The sequence below is a fragment of the Balaenoptera musculus genome, chromosome 3 (assembly GCF_009873245.2).
Source record: "Balaenoptera musculus isolate JJ_BM4_2016_0621 chromosome 3, mBalMus1.pri.v3, whole genome shotgun sequence".
In the NCBI taxonomy this organism is placed as follows: Eukaryota; Metazoa; Chordata; class Mammalia; order Artiodactyla; family Balaenopteridae; genus Balaenoptera; species Balaenoptera musculus.
Window position 1 is genome coordinate 126,165,494 of NC_045787.1, and position 19,442 is coordinate 126,184,935.

At 35.4% G+C, this 19,442-nt stretch overlaps 1 protein-coding gene across 1 annotated transcript in view; it reads right to left on the reverse strand.

Annotated features, from left to right (window-relative positions):
- The window catches only part of ZNF300 (zinc finger protein 300), a 57,990-nt gene that overhangs the window by 26,463 nt on the left and 12,085 nt on the right, over positions 1-19,442 (reverse strand). Inside the window, 1 exon segment of the mRNA XM_036848154.1 lies at positions 10,180-11,795. Coding sequence (XP_036704049.1) covers positions 10,180-11,795 — 1,616 coding nt within the window.

Consider the following 19,442-nt stretch of genomic DNA (forward strand, 5'->3'; position numbering starts at 1 on the left):
GGCTTTTATTTGGACAAATAGCTTTACATTTTAATTAAACCATGCAAAAATATTACATCTTTCTAGCATACAACTGTCTCCTTATCCACTGAACATTTCAGACTTTTGAATAAATTGTACATTGGAAAGCTTATGGTCACTAATTGCATTAGTGATTGTAGTGTATATTATACAAAATGTGAATTTGTCCCCCCTCATTTTAGAAGGTCACTGTGTTCTACTGCCTATTTTAGATTATTTTGGGGTTGGGAAAGAGTGTTTTCCCAGAAGGATTTTAAGTCTTCTCTCTCAATGGGTTTTATGAAGACATGAGGTTATGTTCTTACCACCAAGCTCAGGATTCTAGATTTTTAAAGGTACAAGGATAGTTATGGGAATTTTACTTTGATTTGAACTGTATGAATAGAACATCTGAATATAGAGAATTTCCATGATCTTATGTGGGCATAAGATAATTGAACAGTTTGAGTGACTGTACAACATTTAGGCATGAAAACAGGAATAAAATTAAGAAAACAATTTCATTTATAATAGCAAGAAAAAGAATAAAATACACGGGAATAAAGTTAATCAAGGACACAAAAGACTTCTACACTGAAAACTACAAAACATTGCTGAAAGAACTTATAGAAACACACAAACGGAAAGAAATCTCAGATTCATGGACTGGAAGATTTAATACTGTTAAGATGTAAATATCATCCAAAGTGGTCTACAGATTCAATGCAATTTCCATCAAAACTCCAATAATGTTTTTTGCAGAAATAGAAAAATCCATCCTAAAATTTATATGTAACCTCAGGAAACCCTGTATAACCAAAACAATCTTCAAAAGAAAAACAATGTTGTAAGTCTAACACATCCTGATTTCAAAACTTATTACAAAGCTACTGTAATCAAAAGAGTGTGGTATTGGCATAAGAATAGACATATAAACCAACGTAATAGAATAGAGAGGACAGAAATAAACCCTTGCGTATATGGTCAAATGATCTCAACAAAGATGCCAAGACCATTAAAAGGGGAAAGAACAGTCTTTTTCGATAAATAGCGTTGGGAAAACTGGATGGCCACATGCAAAAGGATGAATTCATACCCTTATCTAACACCATATACAAAATTACCTCAAAATGGATCAAGGTCCTAAACAAGAGCCACCTGTCAAAGCTGCCTTTCAGAAATGAAGGGGAGATAAAGACTTTCCCAGACAGCAAAACTGAGGAGGTTCATCACCACTATACCAGCTTTACAAGAAATGCCAAAAGGAATTCTTTAAGCTGAAATGAAAGGATACTAGCTAGTAACATGAAAATATAAAACACAGTTGTAAAGGTAAGTACATAGTCAAATGCAGAATATTCTAATACTATCATACAATGGTGTATTAAACACTTAACTCCAGTAGAAAGGTTAAAAAGGATAAAAGTATTAAAAATAACTATAGCCAAAATAATTTGTTAATGGATATACAAATAAAAAGACATAAATTGTTACATTAAAAACATAAAATGAGGGGAGCAAAGGGTAGTTTTGTATGCAATCAGGTTAAGTTATCATCAGCTTACAATAGAATAAGATATTTTATGTGAGCCTCATGATAATCAAAGCAAAAACCTAGAGTAGATACACAAAAGATAGAGAGGGCAATCAAAGAACACCTCTAAGGAAAATCATCAATTAACAAAGGAAGACAGCAAGAGAGGAAGAAAAGAAAAATAGAGATACAAAACAGTCAGGAAACAATAAGGTGGCATCAATAAGTCTTTGCCGATCAACAATTACTTTAAATTGATTAAATTATCCAATCAAAAGGCATAGAGTGGCTGAATAGATTTTAAAAACAACAACAAAACAAGACCTAACAATATGCTGCCTACAAGAGACTCACTTCAGCTTTAGGAACATGTATAGGTTCAAAGTTACAGAATGGGAAAAGATATTCCAAGCAAATGGAAACCAAAAGAGATCAAGCATAGCTATACTTATATTAGACAAAATATACTATAAGTTAAAAACTGAAACAGAGACAAAAAAGGTCATTATATAATGATAAAAGGGTCAATTAATCAAGATAATACAATATTATAAATATATATACACCCAACATCAGACTACCTAAATATTAGGCAAATACTAACAGGTCTGAAGGGAGAAATAAAACTACAGTAATAGTAGAGGACTTCAATACCTCACTTTCAACAATGGATAGATCATCCAGACAGAAAATCAACAAAGGAACTTGAACTATATTTTAAATCAAATGGACACATACACAACATTTCATTCAACAGCAAAGGAATATACATTTTTCCCAATGGCACACAGGACATCCTCCAGGATAAATCATAAGATAGATCACAAAACAAGTCATAGCATATTTATGAAGACTGAAACCATATCAAGTATCTTTTCTGACCACAGTGGTATGAAACAAGAAATCAATAACAGAAGCAAAACTGAAAAGCTCACAAATATGTGCCCACTCTTGACACTTCTATTGAACATAATACTAGAAGTACTAGCCAGAGCAATTAGTCAAAAAAAAAAAAAAAAAAGCCATCCAAATCGAAAAGTAAAAAGTAAAAGTGTCTCTGTTTGCAGATGACATGACCTTATATACAGGCATACCTCAGAGATATTGAGGGTAAAGTTCCAGGCCACTGCAATAAAGTGAATAGCACAATAAAGTGAGTCACACAAATGTTTTGGTTTCCTAGTACATATAAAAGCTATGTTAAAAATATACTGTAGTCTATTAAGTATGTAATAGCATTATATCTAAAAGCATGTAATACTTTAATTTAAAAATAACTTATTGCTAAATAATGCTAACCACCATTTGAGCTTTCAGCGAGTCTTACTTTTTGTTGATGGAGAGTCTTGCCTCAATGTTGATGGCTGCTGACTGATCAGTGGCGGCTGCTGGAGGTCGGGGTGACAGTGGCAATTTCTTAAAATAAGACAACAGTGAAGTTTGCCACATTAATTGACTCTTCCTTCACGTACGATTTCTCTGTAGCATGCAATGCTGTTTGATAGCACTTTACCCACAGAACTTCTTTCAAAATTGCAGTTAATCCTCTCAAACCCTGCCGCTGCTTTATCAACTAAGTTTAAGTAACATTCTAAATCCTTTGTTTTCATTTCAACAATCTTCACAACATCCTCACCAGGAGTAGATTCCATCTCAAGAAACCACTTTCTTTGCTCATTCATAAGAAGCAACTCCTCATCCGTTACAGTTTTATCATGAGATTGTAGCACCTCAGTCACATCTTCAGGCTCCACTTCTAACTGCAAGAATTACCAAAATGTGACACAGAGACAAAAAGTGAGCAAATGCTGTTGAAAAAATGGCACCAGTAGATTTGCTCAACACAGGCTTGCCACAAACCTTCAGTTTGTAAAAAACACAACATCTGCAAAACATAATAAAGTGAAGCATGATAGAGCAAAGTATGCTTGTACAGAAAACTCTAGAGACTTTACCAAAAAACTTGTTAAAATAATAAACAAATTCAGGAAAGCTGAAGCATACAAAATCAATATGCAGAAATTAGTTATTCATCTATATACAAACAATGAACTATTGGAAAGAGAAATTAAGAAAACAATCCCAGGGAAATCCCTGGCAGTCCAGTGGTTAGAACTTAGTGCTTTCACTGCCGAGGGCCTGGGTTCGATCCCTGGTCAGGGAACTAAGATCCTGCAAACCACACAGCATGGCCAAAAAAAAAAAAAAAAATCCCATTTACAAAGGCATCAAAAACAATAAAATACTTAGGTATAAGCTCAAACTGTAAACTGAAAACTATAAGATACCAATTTAAAAAACTGAAGAGGACACAAATAAATGAAAAGATAATCTGTGTTCATAGTTTGGAAGACTTAATATTGTTAAAATGTCTATAGTAGCAAAACAACCTGTAGTTTCAATGCACCCACTATTAAAATTCCATTGGCATTTTTCACAGACATAGAAAAAACAATCCTAGAATTCATCGGGAACCACAAAGACCCTAAATAGCCAATGCAATACTGAAAAAGAAGAACAAAGCTGGAGGCAACATATTTCCTGATGTCAAACTATATTACAAATCTATAGTAATCAACAGAATGGTACTGCTATAAAAACAGACACATAAACCAGTGGAACAGAATAGAGAGCCCAGATATAAACCCATACATATACAGTCAGCTAATCTTCATCAAGGACACACAATGGAGAAAGGATAATCTCTTCATTAAATGGTGCTGGGAAAACTGGGTATCCACATTCAAAAGAATGAAACTAGACCCCTACCTTACACCACTCACAAAAGTTATCTCAAAATGGATTAAAGACTAAATTTACCTGAAACCATATAACTCCTAGAAGAAAACAGGGGAAAAGCTCCTTGACATTGGTCTTGGCAATGATTTTTTTTTTGGATATGACACCAAAAGCAGAGGAAATAAAAGCAAAATAAACAAGTGGAACTACATCAAACTAAAAAGTTTCTGACTACAAGTAACTCAATTTCGTTTCTTTTTATGGCTGAGTAATATTCCATTGTACATGTCATACAGAGTGAAGTAAGTCAGAAAGAGAAAAACTAATACCGTATGCTAACGCATATATATGGAATCTAAAAAAAAAGGTAGTAATGAACCTAATGGCAGGGCAGGAATAAAGACGCAGACATAGAGAATGGACTTGAGGACACAAGTGGCGGGGGAGGGGAAGCTGGGGTTAAGTGAGAGTTAGCACTGACATATATACACTACCAAATGTAAAATAGATAGCTAGTGGGAAGCAGCAGCATAGCACAGGAAGATCAGCTTGGTGCTCTGCAACGACCTAGAGGGGTAGGATAGGGAGGGTGGGAGGGAGGCTCAAGAGGGAGGGGATATGGGGATATATGCATGCATATGGGTGATTCACTTTGTTGTATAACAGAAACTAAGACAGCATTGTGAAGCAGTTATACTCCAATAAAGATGTATAAAAAATTTTAAAAATAAAAATAATTAGAAATCTAAATTAATTAATTAATTAAAAGGTTTCTGAAAAGAAAAGGAAATAATCAACAAAATGAAAAGACAACCTATGGAAGAGGGGGAAATACTTGCAAATCATTGATCTGGTAAGAGGTTACTATCCAAAATATATAAGGAACTCATACAACTCAATAGCAAAGAAACAATCTGATTATAAAATGGGCAGAGAAATTGAATAGGCATTTTTCCAAAGAAGACATCCAAATGGTCAACAGGTATATGAAAAGGTGCTCAACATCACTAATCATCAGAAAAAAGCAAATCAAAACCATTCTAACCTCATACCTGTTAGAATGGCTATCATCAAAAAGACAGATAACATGTTGGCAATGATGCAGAGAAAGGGGAACCCTATACACTACTGGTATGAATGTAAATCAGCACAGCTATTATGGAAAACATGGAGATTCCTAAAAAAGTCCTGCTTCTGGGCATATATATCAAAAGGAAGTGAAATCACTACTTGCAGAGATATCTACACCCCCATGTTCACTGCAGCATTAATCACAATAGTCATTTTTATAACTACATAACAGGACTTCCCTGGTGGCACAGTGGTGAATCTGCCTGCCAATGCAGGCGACACGAGTTCAAGCTGTGGTCCGGGAAGATCCCACATGCCACGGAGCAACTAAGCCCATGAGCCACAACTACTGAGCCTGCGCTCTAGAGCCCACAAGCCACAAGTACTGAGCCCGTGCGCCTAGAGCCTGTGCTCCACAACAAGAGAAGCCACCGCAACAAGAAAAGCCACCGCAACAAGAGAAGCCCCTGCACCGCAACAAAGAGTAGTCCCTGCTCACCACAACTAGAGAAAGCCCGTGCACAGCCACCAAGACCCAACGCAGCCAAAAATAAATAAATTTATTTTTAAAAACTACATATGACTATATATATATATATATATATATATATATATATATATATATATATATATATATATATATATATATATAAAATTCAGCTATAAAAAATGAAGGAATTCCTGTACAGCATGGTGGCTATAGTTAACAATACTGCATCATATGTTTGCAAGTTGCTAACAGAGTAAATCTTGAAAGTTCTCAGCACAGGAAAAAACCTGTAGCTGTATGAAGTGATAGATGTTAGCTAAATTTATAGTGGCAATCATTTCACAATATATGCATATCATTATGCTGTATACCTTAAACTTATACAATGTTTGTTATATGTCAGTTATATCTCAATAAAACTGGGGGAAAAAAGGAAATCCTGCCATTTGTGACAACACGGATGGACCCTGAGGGCATTATGGTAAGTAAAGTCAGACAGAGAAATATAAATACTCAATGACCCCACATATATAAAATATGGAAATGCTAAAATCATAGAAATTGAGAGTAGTTTGGTGGCTGCCAGGGGCTGAGGGCCAGGGAAAATGAGATGTTGGTCAAATGGTACACACTTCCAGTTACATAATAAATAAGTTCTGGAGATCTAATGTATAGTATGGTGACTACAGCTAACAATACTGTATCATATACTTGAAAGTTGCTGAGAGTAAATCTTAAATGATTTCACCACAAAAATCAAATGATAACTATGTGAGGTGATGAAGGTGTTGACTAACCATATTGTGGTAAATGTCACATTATAAATATACATTGCATGTATCAAATTATCACTTTGTACACCTTAAACTTACACAATGCTATGTCAACTATATCTCAGTAACTCTAGGGAGAAAAACAAATTTAGGATTATAAGGTTTTTACTTAACATCTTTGATATGGTAATTTTTTATCATACACCTGAAATCTTTGGTTTCTAAAGACATTCATAACTACAGTAGTTCTCCCTTGACCACAGGGGATATGTTTCAAGACCCGCAGTGGATGCCTGAAATTGAGCTGTTTTTTCCTATACATACATCCTATGATAAAGTTTCATTTACAAATTAGGCACAATAAGACAGTAACTAATAATTAAACAATTATAACAATATACTGTAATAAGAGTTATGTGAATGTGGCCTCTCTCTCAAAATATCTTCTTGTACAAATTTAATGCCTTTTCCATCTTAACTTAAGCACTTATCATGCACTGGGGCCATAACTTTTGAAGTCTGAGGTGTGACAGCAAAACCAGCATGAATTATTTTTCCATCTTCACAATTTCACAGATTTGTTCTTACCATAGGTCTTAGCAATCTCGGCATACAATTTTTTTCTTTCCTTACTAAGTCAAAAACTTTTACCTTTTCACTTTAAGAAAACATTTCACAGCCTCTCTTTGGCATATCTGAATTGCCAGCATCATTACTATTGTGCTTCAGGGCCATTACTAAGTAAAATAAGGGTGACTTGAACACAAGCACTGTGATACCATGACAGTTGATCTGATAAACGAAATTACTACTAAGTGACTTCATAGGCAGGATACACTGGACAAAGGGATGATTTATGTCCCAGGGAGTGGGACAGTAAGAGACTTCTTCACACTACTCAGTATGATGCGCAATTTAAAACTTACGAATTATTTACAGAATTTTCCATTTAATATTTTTAGATGGAGGTTGACAGCAGGTAACTGAAACACAGAAAGCGAAACCGCAGATAAGGGGGGACTACTGTATTTATTTGATCCATTCCTTCATTTCTTTTTCTTCTCTCTGTATGTGTATGTATCCAATATTATTATCAATACCAGTATTATGAGTAACGGAACGGTTACTGAAAAACACCTTCTTTGCCGTTCCTTTATCCTTATGATATATCCCACCAGGGAAAAACAAACAGTTTAAAGTTCCTTGAAATTATTTCTCGGTATGGTAACCACCAATGCTATATATGTTTAGTTTCATTTTGTTAAATTTTTAGGTGTCACTTCATTTTGACTTTGTTTTGTTATTATTTATACTATTTACATGGTTCCAAAGTCAATTATACAAAACAAAGTTACATTCATGAAAGGTCTAAGGGATATCACTATCCTCTCCACCATGTTCCATCACCTTAGAGCAAAACATTTTAATTAATATTTGGGTCTTTCCTTTCAGCATTTGTACTTATATATAAGAAAATATGTGCATTTCTTCCCACCACTACCTGTCTTTCTTAGAAGACAGTGTACTGTAATTCTTCTGTGCCTTATTTAAGAACATGAATGGAGAGTATAAAAAGACGTATCTCATATGTGCCCTTGTTCCCACCACTACCACTCATATGTGCCCTTGTTCCCACCATTAGAAGACAGTGTACTGTAATTCTTCTGTGCCTTGTTTTATTTAAGAACATGACTGGAGAGTATAAAAAGACATATCTTATTCCTCTTTAGAGTTGCACAGTCCCCAGTGTGCAGATATATTTAAACATTTTCTATCAATAATCATTTAGGCTGTTTACTGTCTTTTTTCTGTTGTGAACAGTGCTATGATGAATGAACGTTAAGTATGTACCTCTTTTTTTTTAAGATTTTTTTTTTGATGTGGACCATTTTTAAAGTCTTTATTGAATTTGTTACAATATTGCTTCTGTTTTATGTTTTGGTTTTTTTGGCCCCAAGACATGTGAGATCTTAGCTCCCCAACCACGGATCGAAGCTGCACCCCTGCATTGGAAGGCGAAGTCTTAACCACTAGGCTGCCAGGGAAGTCCCAAGCATGCATCTCTTAATATTTCCCCAACATATCTTTAGAAGATTCCTAAAAATGTTTAGAAATTGCATATGTAATTTTGCTAGATACATCCAAGTTTATTCAAACTAATAACTTCTTTTAACACAGAAGAAATTTTAATATTAATATAAGCCATTTTATCAATCTTTTCTTTATGCACAGTGTTAAACATTTTTCCCTATCCTAAGGCTATGAAGAGTCTCCTATATAATTACCTGGAAACTTTGCCATTTTGCATTTCATATTTATATTTAGATGAGTTGACCCAGAACAATTTATTAAAAAGATAATTTTTCCCCTTCTGATCACAATACCACTTTTGTCATAAAGTTACTCATATATAATTTTTTTATTCTCAGGCTCTCATTTCATTCATCTATTTTTGTCACTCTTGTGTCAATAGTATATTGCCTATATTACTACAGCTTTGTGGGAAACCTTAGTCTGATAATTTCTAATATTTGTTCTTACTGAGTGACTTGCCTATTCTTGTCCCTTAGTATTTCCATATATATATTAGAATCAACTAGATACAGATATAGGTATATCACAATTTGTATGTGTTTGTAAAATAAAATAAATGAAAAGTAATTGAGGTCTCTTTAACATAGCATGAGTTAGATCACCAGACACAAAGGCAGTGAAATGGACAGAGGACAGGAAAGCTGAGATCAGAAGCAGTGTGTTTAAATGCAAATCAAATTTAAATGTGTACACATTGGAATTAGTAGCCTATTTCAAGAGAAGAGAGAGGGATAAACAGGATAAATATTAGCTAAGAATGTGCTGTCTGCCAGGATTTCACATACAGATGAGCAAACAGACACTGAGAGTTAAAAAGGTCTTCATAGATGTCACACAATCTATTAATAAGGGAACAAGGGTTAAAACTCATGGCCATCTGACTTTAGAAACAATGTCTTTCCACCACACCAAGCTCCTAGAGGGGCGGGGTAAAAGGGAGAAATGAGCAAGCAGTGTCAATTCCAAGGTCCTGGGTCCATCCACAGACACAAATCAACTTATATTATCAAAATTAAAAAACACAAAAAGACCACATTTATTGAACCTTTTCAACCCATCTTTCCATCATTCTATAAGAAGAATTTTACATATACCTTTAGGTTCTGATGGTCAAGTCCCCTCCCCTTAGTGCAGTTTCTAGGTCTTGGCATTTTTTGACTCACACTTTCTTCATGTCCTCTTTGGGGAATTACTGCATGGCCGTAATTACGAGAGGCTAACATTAACAGTATTACCACATGCCTAACTCTTATTATGTAGTATAATCAGGAACATGTAACTTCAAAATAGACTATATGTAATTTGTTCTGTTATGCTAATCATTCAGTTCCAAATCTTAAAAATTTAACATGCCAAAGTGAAAATTTATATAAACAAAACTTTTTTATTGTCTTTCATTATCTTTGATAAAAAAATTAAATACATTAGAAATATGACTTCACTTGTAAAATAGTACCAACAAAGATGCCTAGAAACACATTAAATCTGTGAGTTTTGTGGTACTTATTAAGGCTTGAACAGATACTGAAGGCTTTTCTATGCTTAGTCCATTCTTATGATTTCACCACTATATGAATTCTCTGATGTACAGTGAGTTGTGATTTCTGGATGAAGGCTTTTCCACATACAGCACATTGATAAGGTTTCTCCCCAGTATGAATTCTCCGATGTACAACAAGGTCTGACTTCTGGGAAAAGGCTTTTCCACATTCAACACATATATAAGGTTTCTCTCCTGTATGAATCCGCTGATGCCCTGGGAGGTGAGACTTTTGAGAGAAGGCTTTCCCACATTCAGTACAAACATAAGGTTTTTCTCCTGTGTGAATCCTCTGATGTCCAATGAGATGTGACTGCTGACAGAAGGCTTTTCCACATTCACTACATTTATAGGGTTTTTCTCCAGTATGCGTTCTCTGATGTATAATGAGCTGTGACTTCCGGGAGAAGGTCTTCCCACATGCATTACATTCATAAGGTTTCTCCCCAGTATGAATTATCTGATGTATAATGAGTTCTGACTTTCTGCTGAAGGCTTCCTCACATTGAGCACATTTGTAGGGTTTCTCCCCAGTGTGAATCCTTTTATGTATGATGAGGTGGGACTTCTCACAGAAGGCTTTCCCACATTCAGTACACTCATAGGGCTTCTCTCCAGTATGAGCTCTATGATGTATAATCAGCTGTGACTTCTGGGAGAAGGCCTTCCTACACTGATTACATTCATATGGCTTTTCACCAGTATGTATTCTCTGATGTATAATGAGGGGTGATTTCTGGGAGAAGGCTTTCCCACAGTCACTACATTCATATGGTTTTTCACCAGAATGAACTCTCTGATGGATAATGAGGGATGATTTTTGAGAGAAGGCTTTTCCACATTCAGAACATTCGTAAGGTTTCTCCCCAGTATGTGTCCTCTGATGTACAATGAGATGTGATTTCTCACTGAAGGCTTTCCCACAAGCACTACAACCATAAGGTTTCTCTCCGGTATGAATTCTTTGATGTATAATGAGCTGTGACTTCTTGAGAAAAGATTTTCCACATTCAATACATACACAGATCTTCTCCCCAGTTTCAACATTCACATATTGAATAAGAGATTGTTTATCGCTGATGATTTTTCCACATTGACTATCTTCACAGTGTTTCACTCTATTATGAATTTTTTCATGCTTAGAATAGGAAGAACTAGGTGTTCTCCCATATCCAAAATTCTCATCTGTGTTTTTTCTTGCATAACCCCTATTACAACTGAATAGGTTTACAGTAGGTTCCAAGCTCTTTTCAAATGAATTACACTTACACAGTCTTTGTCTTGAAGTATCTAGGTCTGTGCAGTTATGAAATATTTTTCCAAATGCATTATATGTATAGTTTGACTCTTCAATAACTGTTTTGTTGTTGATGATTGTGACTTGCCTGAGAAGTCTGTCTTGATTTTCCTGATCTCTCTCCAGCTGGTCGCCTTGCCAGACCTTTAAAACGGAGTACAATGAATGATCCCTTGTGACACTTTCCAGTATGTCCTTATGAAAGTAAACATCTCCAAGTGTATCCAATTGATGTGTGTCAAGTCTAGTCTCCCTGTCTGAAAGAATAAAATTGAAGAGATAAAATCAAACAGATATAAAGATTGAGTAGAGGACAGAAGAGGTGAAACAAACGGATGATCCAGGATGGTCCATGAAGACAGAGAATTGGGAGGGCAACAGGCCATTTAAAACACAACAAAACATGTAAATTTATTGGGTGAGTAACTAAAGATGGACTTTACTTCTGATAATGGTGGCATGAGGTAGTCATGGACATCCCCTCCTCAGAAAACAGGTATAAAACTGAATAAAATAATTTTTAAAACAACCAATTCAGGGCACTGGAAAACTACCAAAGGCAGCCCACAAGGTGAAAAGTGCTTACTTGTCAAAAACTTCTACTTCATTAGGTAAGAAAGGGGAGTTTGTGGCATTCTTTCCTAAGGTTTTCCTGTCTTGCACCCCTAGTTTATGGGGCATTGAGAGATAACACAAATCCACAGGATACAGTTTTATGCTGATAGTAGAGCAGCTAGGAATTTAACAAGGAGAATTTGTAAGCAAAAGAATCATAGAAAGGTTGAGACAATGAACTCACCATACATTCCCACCTGACTGCTAAAATATTTGTGAAAAGAGACCCTAGTGAGCCCAGCAGTGATTGAAAGGCTGGGGAAACTTGCAAATTTCCTATGCTTTTAAAGTGTTCTGAGACATGCACAATCCAGGTGGCAAAGAGTAGAAGTCATACTGGCTTTAGGTGTCTAATAAACCTCTGTCCAAATCATTAGTTCACATCTATAGCCAGGCTTAATCAAACAAACAAAACTAAGCAGCGATATTAGTGATGACACTCCACAGAACAGAAAGATGTCACAGTTTAAGCCCAAGCAAGTGCCTCTAAAACAAAACCTCTCAGAAGGAACAAAAGGATCCAAAGACGCTATAACGTATTGTTTACAATGTAGAGCTTTCAACCAAAAATTACTAGACATATAAGGAAAAAAATATGACCTATACTAAGGAACAAAATCAGTCAATAGAAACTGACTCCAAATGGGTGCAGATGTTGGATTTAACAAAGACTTTAAAGAAGCTATTATAAACATATTCAAAAAACTAAGGGAAGATATTCTAAGGAACAAGTGAATAAACTGACAATTTCAAAAGAGGAGAGAAGAATATAAAAGAACCAGTTTGACTATAAAGAGGCAGGAAGAAGAAGTTTTGAGAGTAATGGAACTTTTCTGTATCATGATTGTGGTGGCAGTTAACTTACTCTATGCCTTTTTCAAAATTTAAAGAAAGAGTAACATTTATTTTATGTAAATTAAAAAATAAAAGAACCAAATGAAAATTCTAAAGTTGAAATGAAAATTTCACCAGATGGGCTCATTAGTGGATTTGAGACAGCAGAAGGTAAAATCAGAATCAGTAAACTTGAAGATATATCACTAAAAATTATTCAGCCCAAAGAACAAAAAGAAAAATTTTTAAAAAAATAGAATCTCAAGATCTGAGGAGCAGTTAGGCATTCCAGTATACATGTAATTGGAGTTTAGAAAGGAGGGGGAAAGAGCCAAAAGAAATCTGGAGAAATGTCTTTAAAATTACCAAATTCGGTGGAAAACATTAATTTACACATACAAGAAGCTCAAGAGACCACAGGAAGGATACCAAGACAACCAGCCAAATCAGAATTAAACTGCTGAAAAATAAAGGCAAAAAGAAAAATCTTCAAAGCAGCAAGGAAAAAAAAATGACACATCATGTATCAAAGAATAACAGTACTGTTGGCTGAATTTTCAACACACATACACACAAAAACTGAGGTCAGGAAATACTGGAATGACACACAGTCAAAATACTAAAAGAAAGCAACCCGTCAACCAAGAATTCTACATTCAATGAAACTTTAATAATGGCAAAATGAAGACATTTCCAGATAAACAAAAAAAGTTACCAACAGAACTGATCTACAAGAAATACTAAAGAAAATCTTTCTTGCTGAAGAAATAATACCAGATGATAACTCAAATCCACAAGACAACAGGAAAATTTTAAAGTATATGGGTAAATATAAAGGATTTAAATATGTGTAATTTTAAAAATATTTCTTTCTAATTTCTTCAAAAGACTTTTCAAAGCAAAAACAGTAACACTATAGTGTCAAATTTATGACAAATACAAATATAACATACATGACTAAAAGAACAAAACAGCAGAAGGTGGTTCAGGAGGGCAGAAAATGGAGCTATGCTAGTGCAAGTTTCTATAATTTGTGAGAGAAAAAAAAGCAGTATCAACATAAGGCGGGTTATAAGAAGATAAGTATCATATTGTAATCCCTATAGCAACATCACACACACACACACACACACACACACACACACACACACACACAGACAGAACTACAACTAAAAATTAAACAGGGGAATTAAAATGGTCTATTAAGGACTTCCCTGGTGGCACAGTGGTTAAGAATCCACCTGCCAGTGCAGGGGACATGGGTTTGAGCCTGGTCTGGGAAGATCCCACATGCCGCGGAGCGACTAAGCCCATGCACCACAACTATTGAGCCTGTGCTCTAGAGTCCGTGAGCCACAACTACTGAGCCCATGTGCCACAACTACTGAAGTCTGCGCGCTTAGAGCCCACGCTCCGCAACAAGAGAAGCCACCGCAATGAGAAGCCTGCATACCGCAACAAAGAGTGGACCCTGCTTTCCTCAACCAGAGAAAAGCCCACACGCAGCAACGAAGACCCAATGCAGCCAAATACATAAATAAATAAATAAATAAGTCTATTAAAAAATATTCTTTTAAGACAAAAGAAGGTAACAAAATAACAGGGACCAAAAGAGAGATTAAACAAATAGAAAACAAATAGCAAAATGGCAAACATAAATCAAACCAAATCAGTAATTATAAAGATTTAGGAATGGAATAATTTTCCAATCAGAAACTGTCAGACTGGATAAAACTAATTATACATTGTCTAAAAGAGATTCACTTTCAATTCAAAAATAAATAAATAGGTTGAAAATAAAAGGATGGGAAAAAAATTTTAAGCATAAGAGATTTGTAGTAGCTATACTAAATCAGACAATAGAGATTTCAAGATAACACATATTAGAAATTAGGTATATTTCAAAACTGCAAAAGAATCAATACAGCAAGAAGATATAACAATTATAAATGTATATGTACCTAACAACAGAGCCCCACAAAACATGAACCAAAACTAACAAAAATGAAAGACAAAACAGACAAATTAGCAATTGCAGCTAGAGATTTCAACACCCCTCTCACAATGATTAATAAGACAAGTAGACAGGACTTCCCTGATGGCACAGTGGTTAAGAATCCACCTGCCAATGCAAGGGACACGGGTTCGATCCCTGGTCCGGGAAGATCCCACATGCCGCGGAGCAACTAAGCCCACACACCACAACTACTGAGCCTGTGCTCTAGAGCCCACGAGCCACAAGTACTGAGCCCACGTGCTGCAACTACTGAGGCCCGTGCGCCTAGAGCCCATGCTCAACAAGAGAAGCCACCGCAATGAGAAGCCTGCCCATCGCAACAAAGAGTAGCCCTCACTTGCCGCAACTAGAGAAAGCCTGTGCAGAGCAACAAAGACCCAGTGCAGCCAAAAATAAATTTTAAAAAATAATAATTAACAAATAAATAAAATTCAAGTCATATTTTAAATATATATATATATTTTAAATAGTAGACAAAAAAAAATCAGTAAATATCAATGAACTTGACTTAACTGACATCTACAGATACCCCATCCAACAACAGAACACACAATCATTTCAAGAACACATTAATCAAACATCAGAATAGACTATATACTGGGCTTCAAACCAAGCTGCAATAATTTTATAAGGATGGAAATCATACAGAGTATATTTTCCAACCATAGTGGAACTAAATTAGAAATAAATAAGAAAAAGAAATATCAGAAATATCCCCAAATATTTGGGAATTAATTAACATATTTGTAAATAAACTATGTGTTGAAAAGTCCAAAGAGAAATTAGAAAATAACTTGAATGAAAATGAAAACACAAAATATCAAAATTTGTGGGATACAGCTTCGTGCTTAGAGGACAAATTATATGCAGGTAATCCTCATTTTGCAAGATTTCAACAAGCATGAAATTTAGTTACTACAGTTTAGTTAAATAACACCAGTCTGCCAACAACATAGTTCACACTTTAATGATAACAGTATGTCTAATAGCATAAAGTACAAACTTCACTGCTAGCTCTTCGGTCCATAAATCACTAAATAAATAACAGATACACATCATGATCAGTACCCAATCATTTCACTTCTTTCAAAGTCTGTTGGTGATTATTAACTTCACATCTGTCGTCCAATATATATACAGACAGCAAAGTGTATAGTTTGTTTCCTCCTTGCATCCCATTGATAAACCCACGTGACATTATCCAAATTATCCTAATCATCCAAAAATGTGTAACGGAAAGAGGGAATTGACCAACAAAGATGTAAATGCAGCAAAGAAACAACACATAACAACACTGGATGTGATTAGAAGATAGCTGACCATGTTGGCATTGCCACTATTTATGAGACTTTAGATATGCAGCCAGAGGAACTTAGTGAGGGCAAACTTATGAACATAAATTCCTGGGTTGTGATGGAAGGGATAAAGATATTTCAAAGAAAGTGATGCCAAAATTTTCACATTACCTTCGACATATTTCACAACACTGAAAGCACAAAGGAGAAAATGTTGGAAGCTGACCCAACCTTAGAAAGGAATACGACAATTCACTAAGGCACAGAGAACATGCTAACTCCTTATCATAAGTTATACAATGATAAGAAGGCAAGCACTGTTCAAACCACTCTACATAGTCTTTGAAAAGAAATAAAAGACATTTTAAATGCTTCCAATGTTTTAAATTGCAGGGTAGTAAATAAATATTAGTTTACTACATTTTCATGTCTATAAAACAGTTATAACCAACAGCAAGATAGCATTGTTTTTTCAATTTTTTTTTTTGATGTGGACCATTTTTTTTAAGTCTTTATTGAATTTGTTACAATATTGCTTCTGTTTTATGTTTTGGTTTTTTGGCCACAAGGCATGTGGGATCTTAGCTCCCCAACCAGGGATCAAACCTGCACCCCCTGCATTGGAAGGCAAAGTCTTAACCACTAGACCACCAGGGAAGTCCCCAAGATAACTTCTAATGTTTTGACGAAAAGTGTTTTAAAGGTCAAAATCAATTACAATTTTTCCCGTCAATTATAAAAATTACTTGGCAAAGTTCTGGCTTCCATGGTAATTTTTATGGCCCCTCACTACCATACAAAGTGAGGACTATCCATATTTAAATGTTCATACTAGAAAACAAAAAAGATTTCAAATTAATGATCGCGCTTCCCTGGTGGCGCAGTGGTTGAGAATCTGCCTGCCAATGCAGGGGAGACGGGTTCGAGCCCTGGTCTGGGAGGATTCCACATGCCGCGGAGCAGCTGGGCCCGTGGGCCATAACTGCTGAGCCTGCGTGCCTGGAGCCTGTGCTCCGCAACAAGAGAGGCCGTGATAGTGAGAGGTCCGCACACCGCAATGAAGAGTGGCCCCCGCTCACCACAACTAGAGAAAGCCCTCGCGCAGAAGCGAAGACCCAACACAGCTAAAAATAAAATAAATAAATTAATTAATTAATTAAAAAAAAAAAAGAGTGGCCCCCACTTGCCACAACTAGAGAAAGCCCTCGCACAGAAACAAAGATCCAACACAGCCATAAATAAAATAAATAAATTAAAAAACCCAAAGTTAAAAAAAAAATATTAATGATCTAAGCTTCTACCTTAAGAAGCTAGAAAAAGAGCAAATTAAACCTAAAATAAGTAGAAGACAGGAAACAGTAAAGATCAGAGTGGAAATCAATAGAAGATAGACAAACAATAAACAAAAATAAATGAAATCAAAACCTGATTATTTGAAAAAAATTAATGAAATTGTTATGTTTTAGCTAGTGATGAGGAAAGAAGAAAACAAAGTATCAGTGTCAGGAATGAAAGACAGAACATCTCTAGAGATCCTATAGACATAAAAGAACAAAAAGGGAATATTATGAAAAAAAATTTATACCAATAAATATGACAATTTATATGAACTGGAAAAATTCCTTGAAAAAAAACCAAACTACCAAAACTGACTCAAGAAAAAGTAAATGATCTACATAGATCCACATCAAGGAAAGAAACTTAATAAATAAAAATCTTCCCACAAAGAAATGTCCAGATCTAGACTGATAAATCCTATCACTGTAATAAACCATAACCATGAATATAACAGCTTTTCTCAGTCTGTGAGTCCTTCTAGCAAATCAGCAGACCTGAAGGTGGTCTTGCAGACCCCCAACACAACTAGCAAACCAAATCCAGCAACATATAAAAAGAATTATAGGGCTTCCCTGGTGGCGCAGTGATTGAGAATCTGCCTGCCAATGCAGGGGACACGGGTTCGAGCCCTGGTCTGGGAAGATCCCACATGCCGTGGAGCAACTAGGCCCGTGAGCCACAACTACTGAGCCTGCGCGTCTGGAGCCTGTGCTCTGCAACAAGAGAGGCCACGACAGTGAGAGGCCCGCGCACCACGATGAAGAGTGGCCCCTGCTTGCCACAACTAGAGAAAGCCCTCGCACAGAAACGAAGACCCAACACAGCCAAAAATAAAATAAATAAATATATAAAAATTAAAAAAAAAAAAAGAATTATACACCATCACCAAGTGGAACTTATCCAGAAATATAAGGTTGGTTTGCTGTCCAAAAACCTATTAATTAAAATTCATTAACACATCACATAAATAGATCATTTCAACAGATAGAGAAAGAGCATTTATCAAAATGCAACACATTTTCATGATAAAAACACTCACCAAACTGGGAACAGAAAGGAACTTCCACAACCTGGCAAAGGGCATGACAATCTACAGCTAACATACTTAATGGTAAAAGACTGGATTTTCCCCATAAGATCAGGAACAAGACAAGGATGTCCACTCTCCATTCTATTTAATATTGTACTAGAGGTTCTGGCCAGGGTAGTTAACCAAGAAAGGAAATAAAAAGCTTCCAATGTGGAAAGGGATATTTAAAACGATCTCTATTTACAGATGACAAATTTATTTATATGGAAAATCTTAAAGAATTAGCTAAAAAACTATTAGAATTAGTAAACTCTGTGAGTTTGCAGGATCCCAGACCAATATTCAAAAATCAGTTGTATTTCTATGCACTTGCAATGGACAATCCAAAAATAAAGTTAATGAAACAATTTCATTTACAATAGTATCAAATAGAATAAAATACTAAGAAGTATGTTTAACAAAGATGTACACAACTTATACTCTGAAAACTATAAAACATTGCTGAAAGAAATTAAAGAGGATCTAAATAAATGGAAAAACATTTCATGTTCCAGGGATCAGAAGACTTAATACTGTTAACATGGCAATACTCCTCAAATCGATCACAAATTCAACCAATCCCTATCAGAATCTGAATCTGAAGAGGTTTATTTGTAGAAACTGATACTCTGATTCTAAAATTCATACGGACCCAGAAGAGCCAAAAAAATGCTGAAAAAGAAAAACAATGTTGGAAGAATGATACTCCCCAATTTCAAAACTTACCACAAACAAC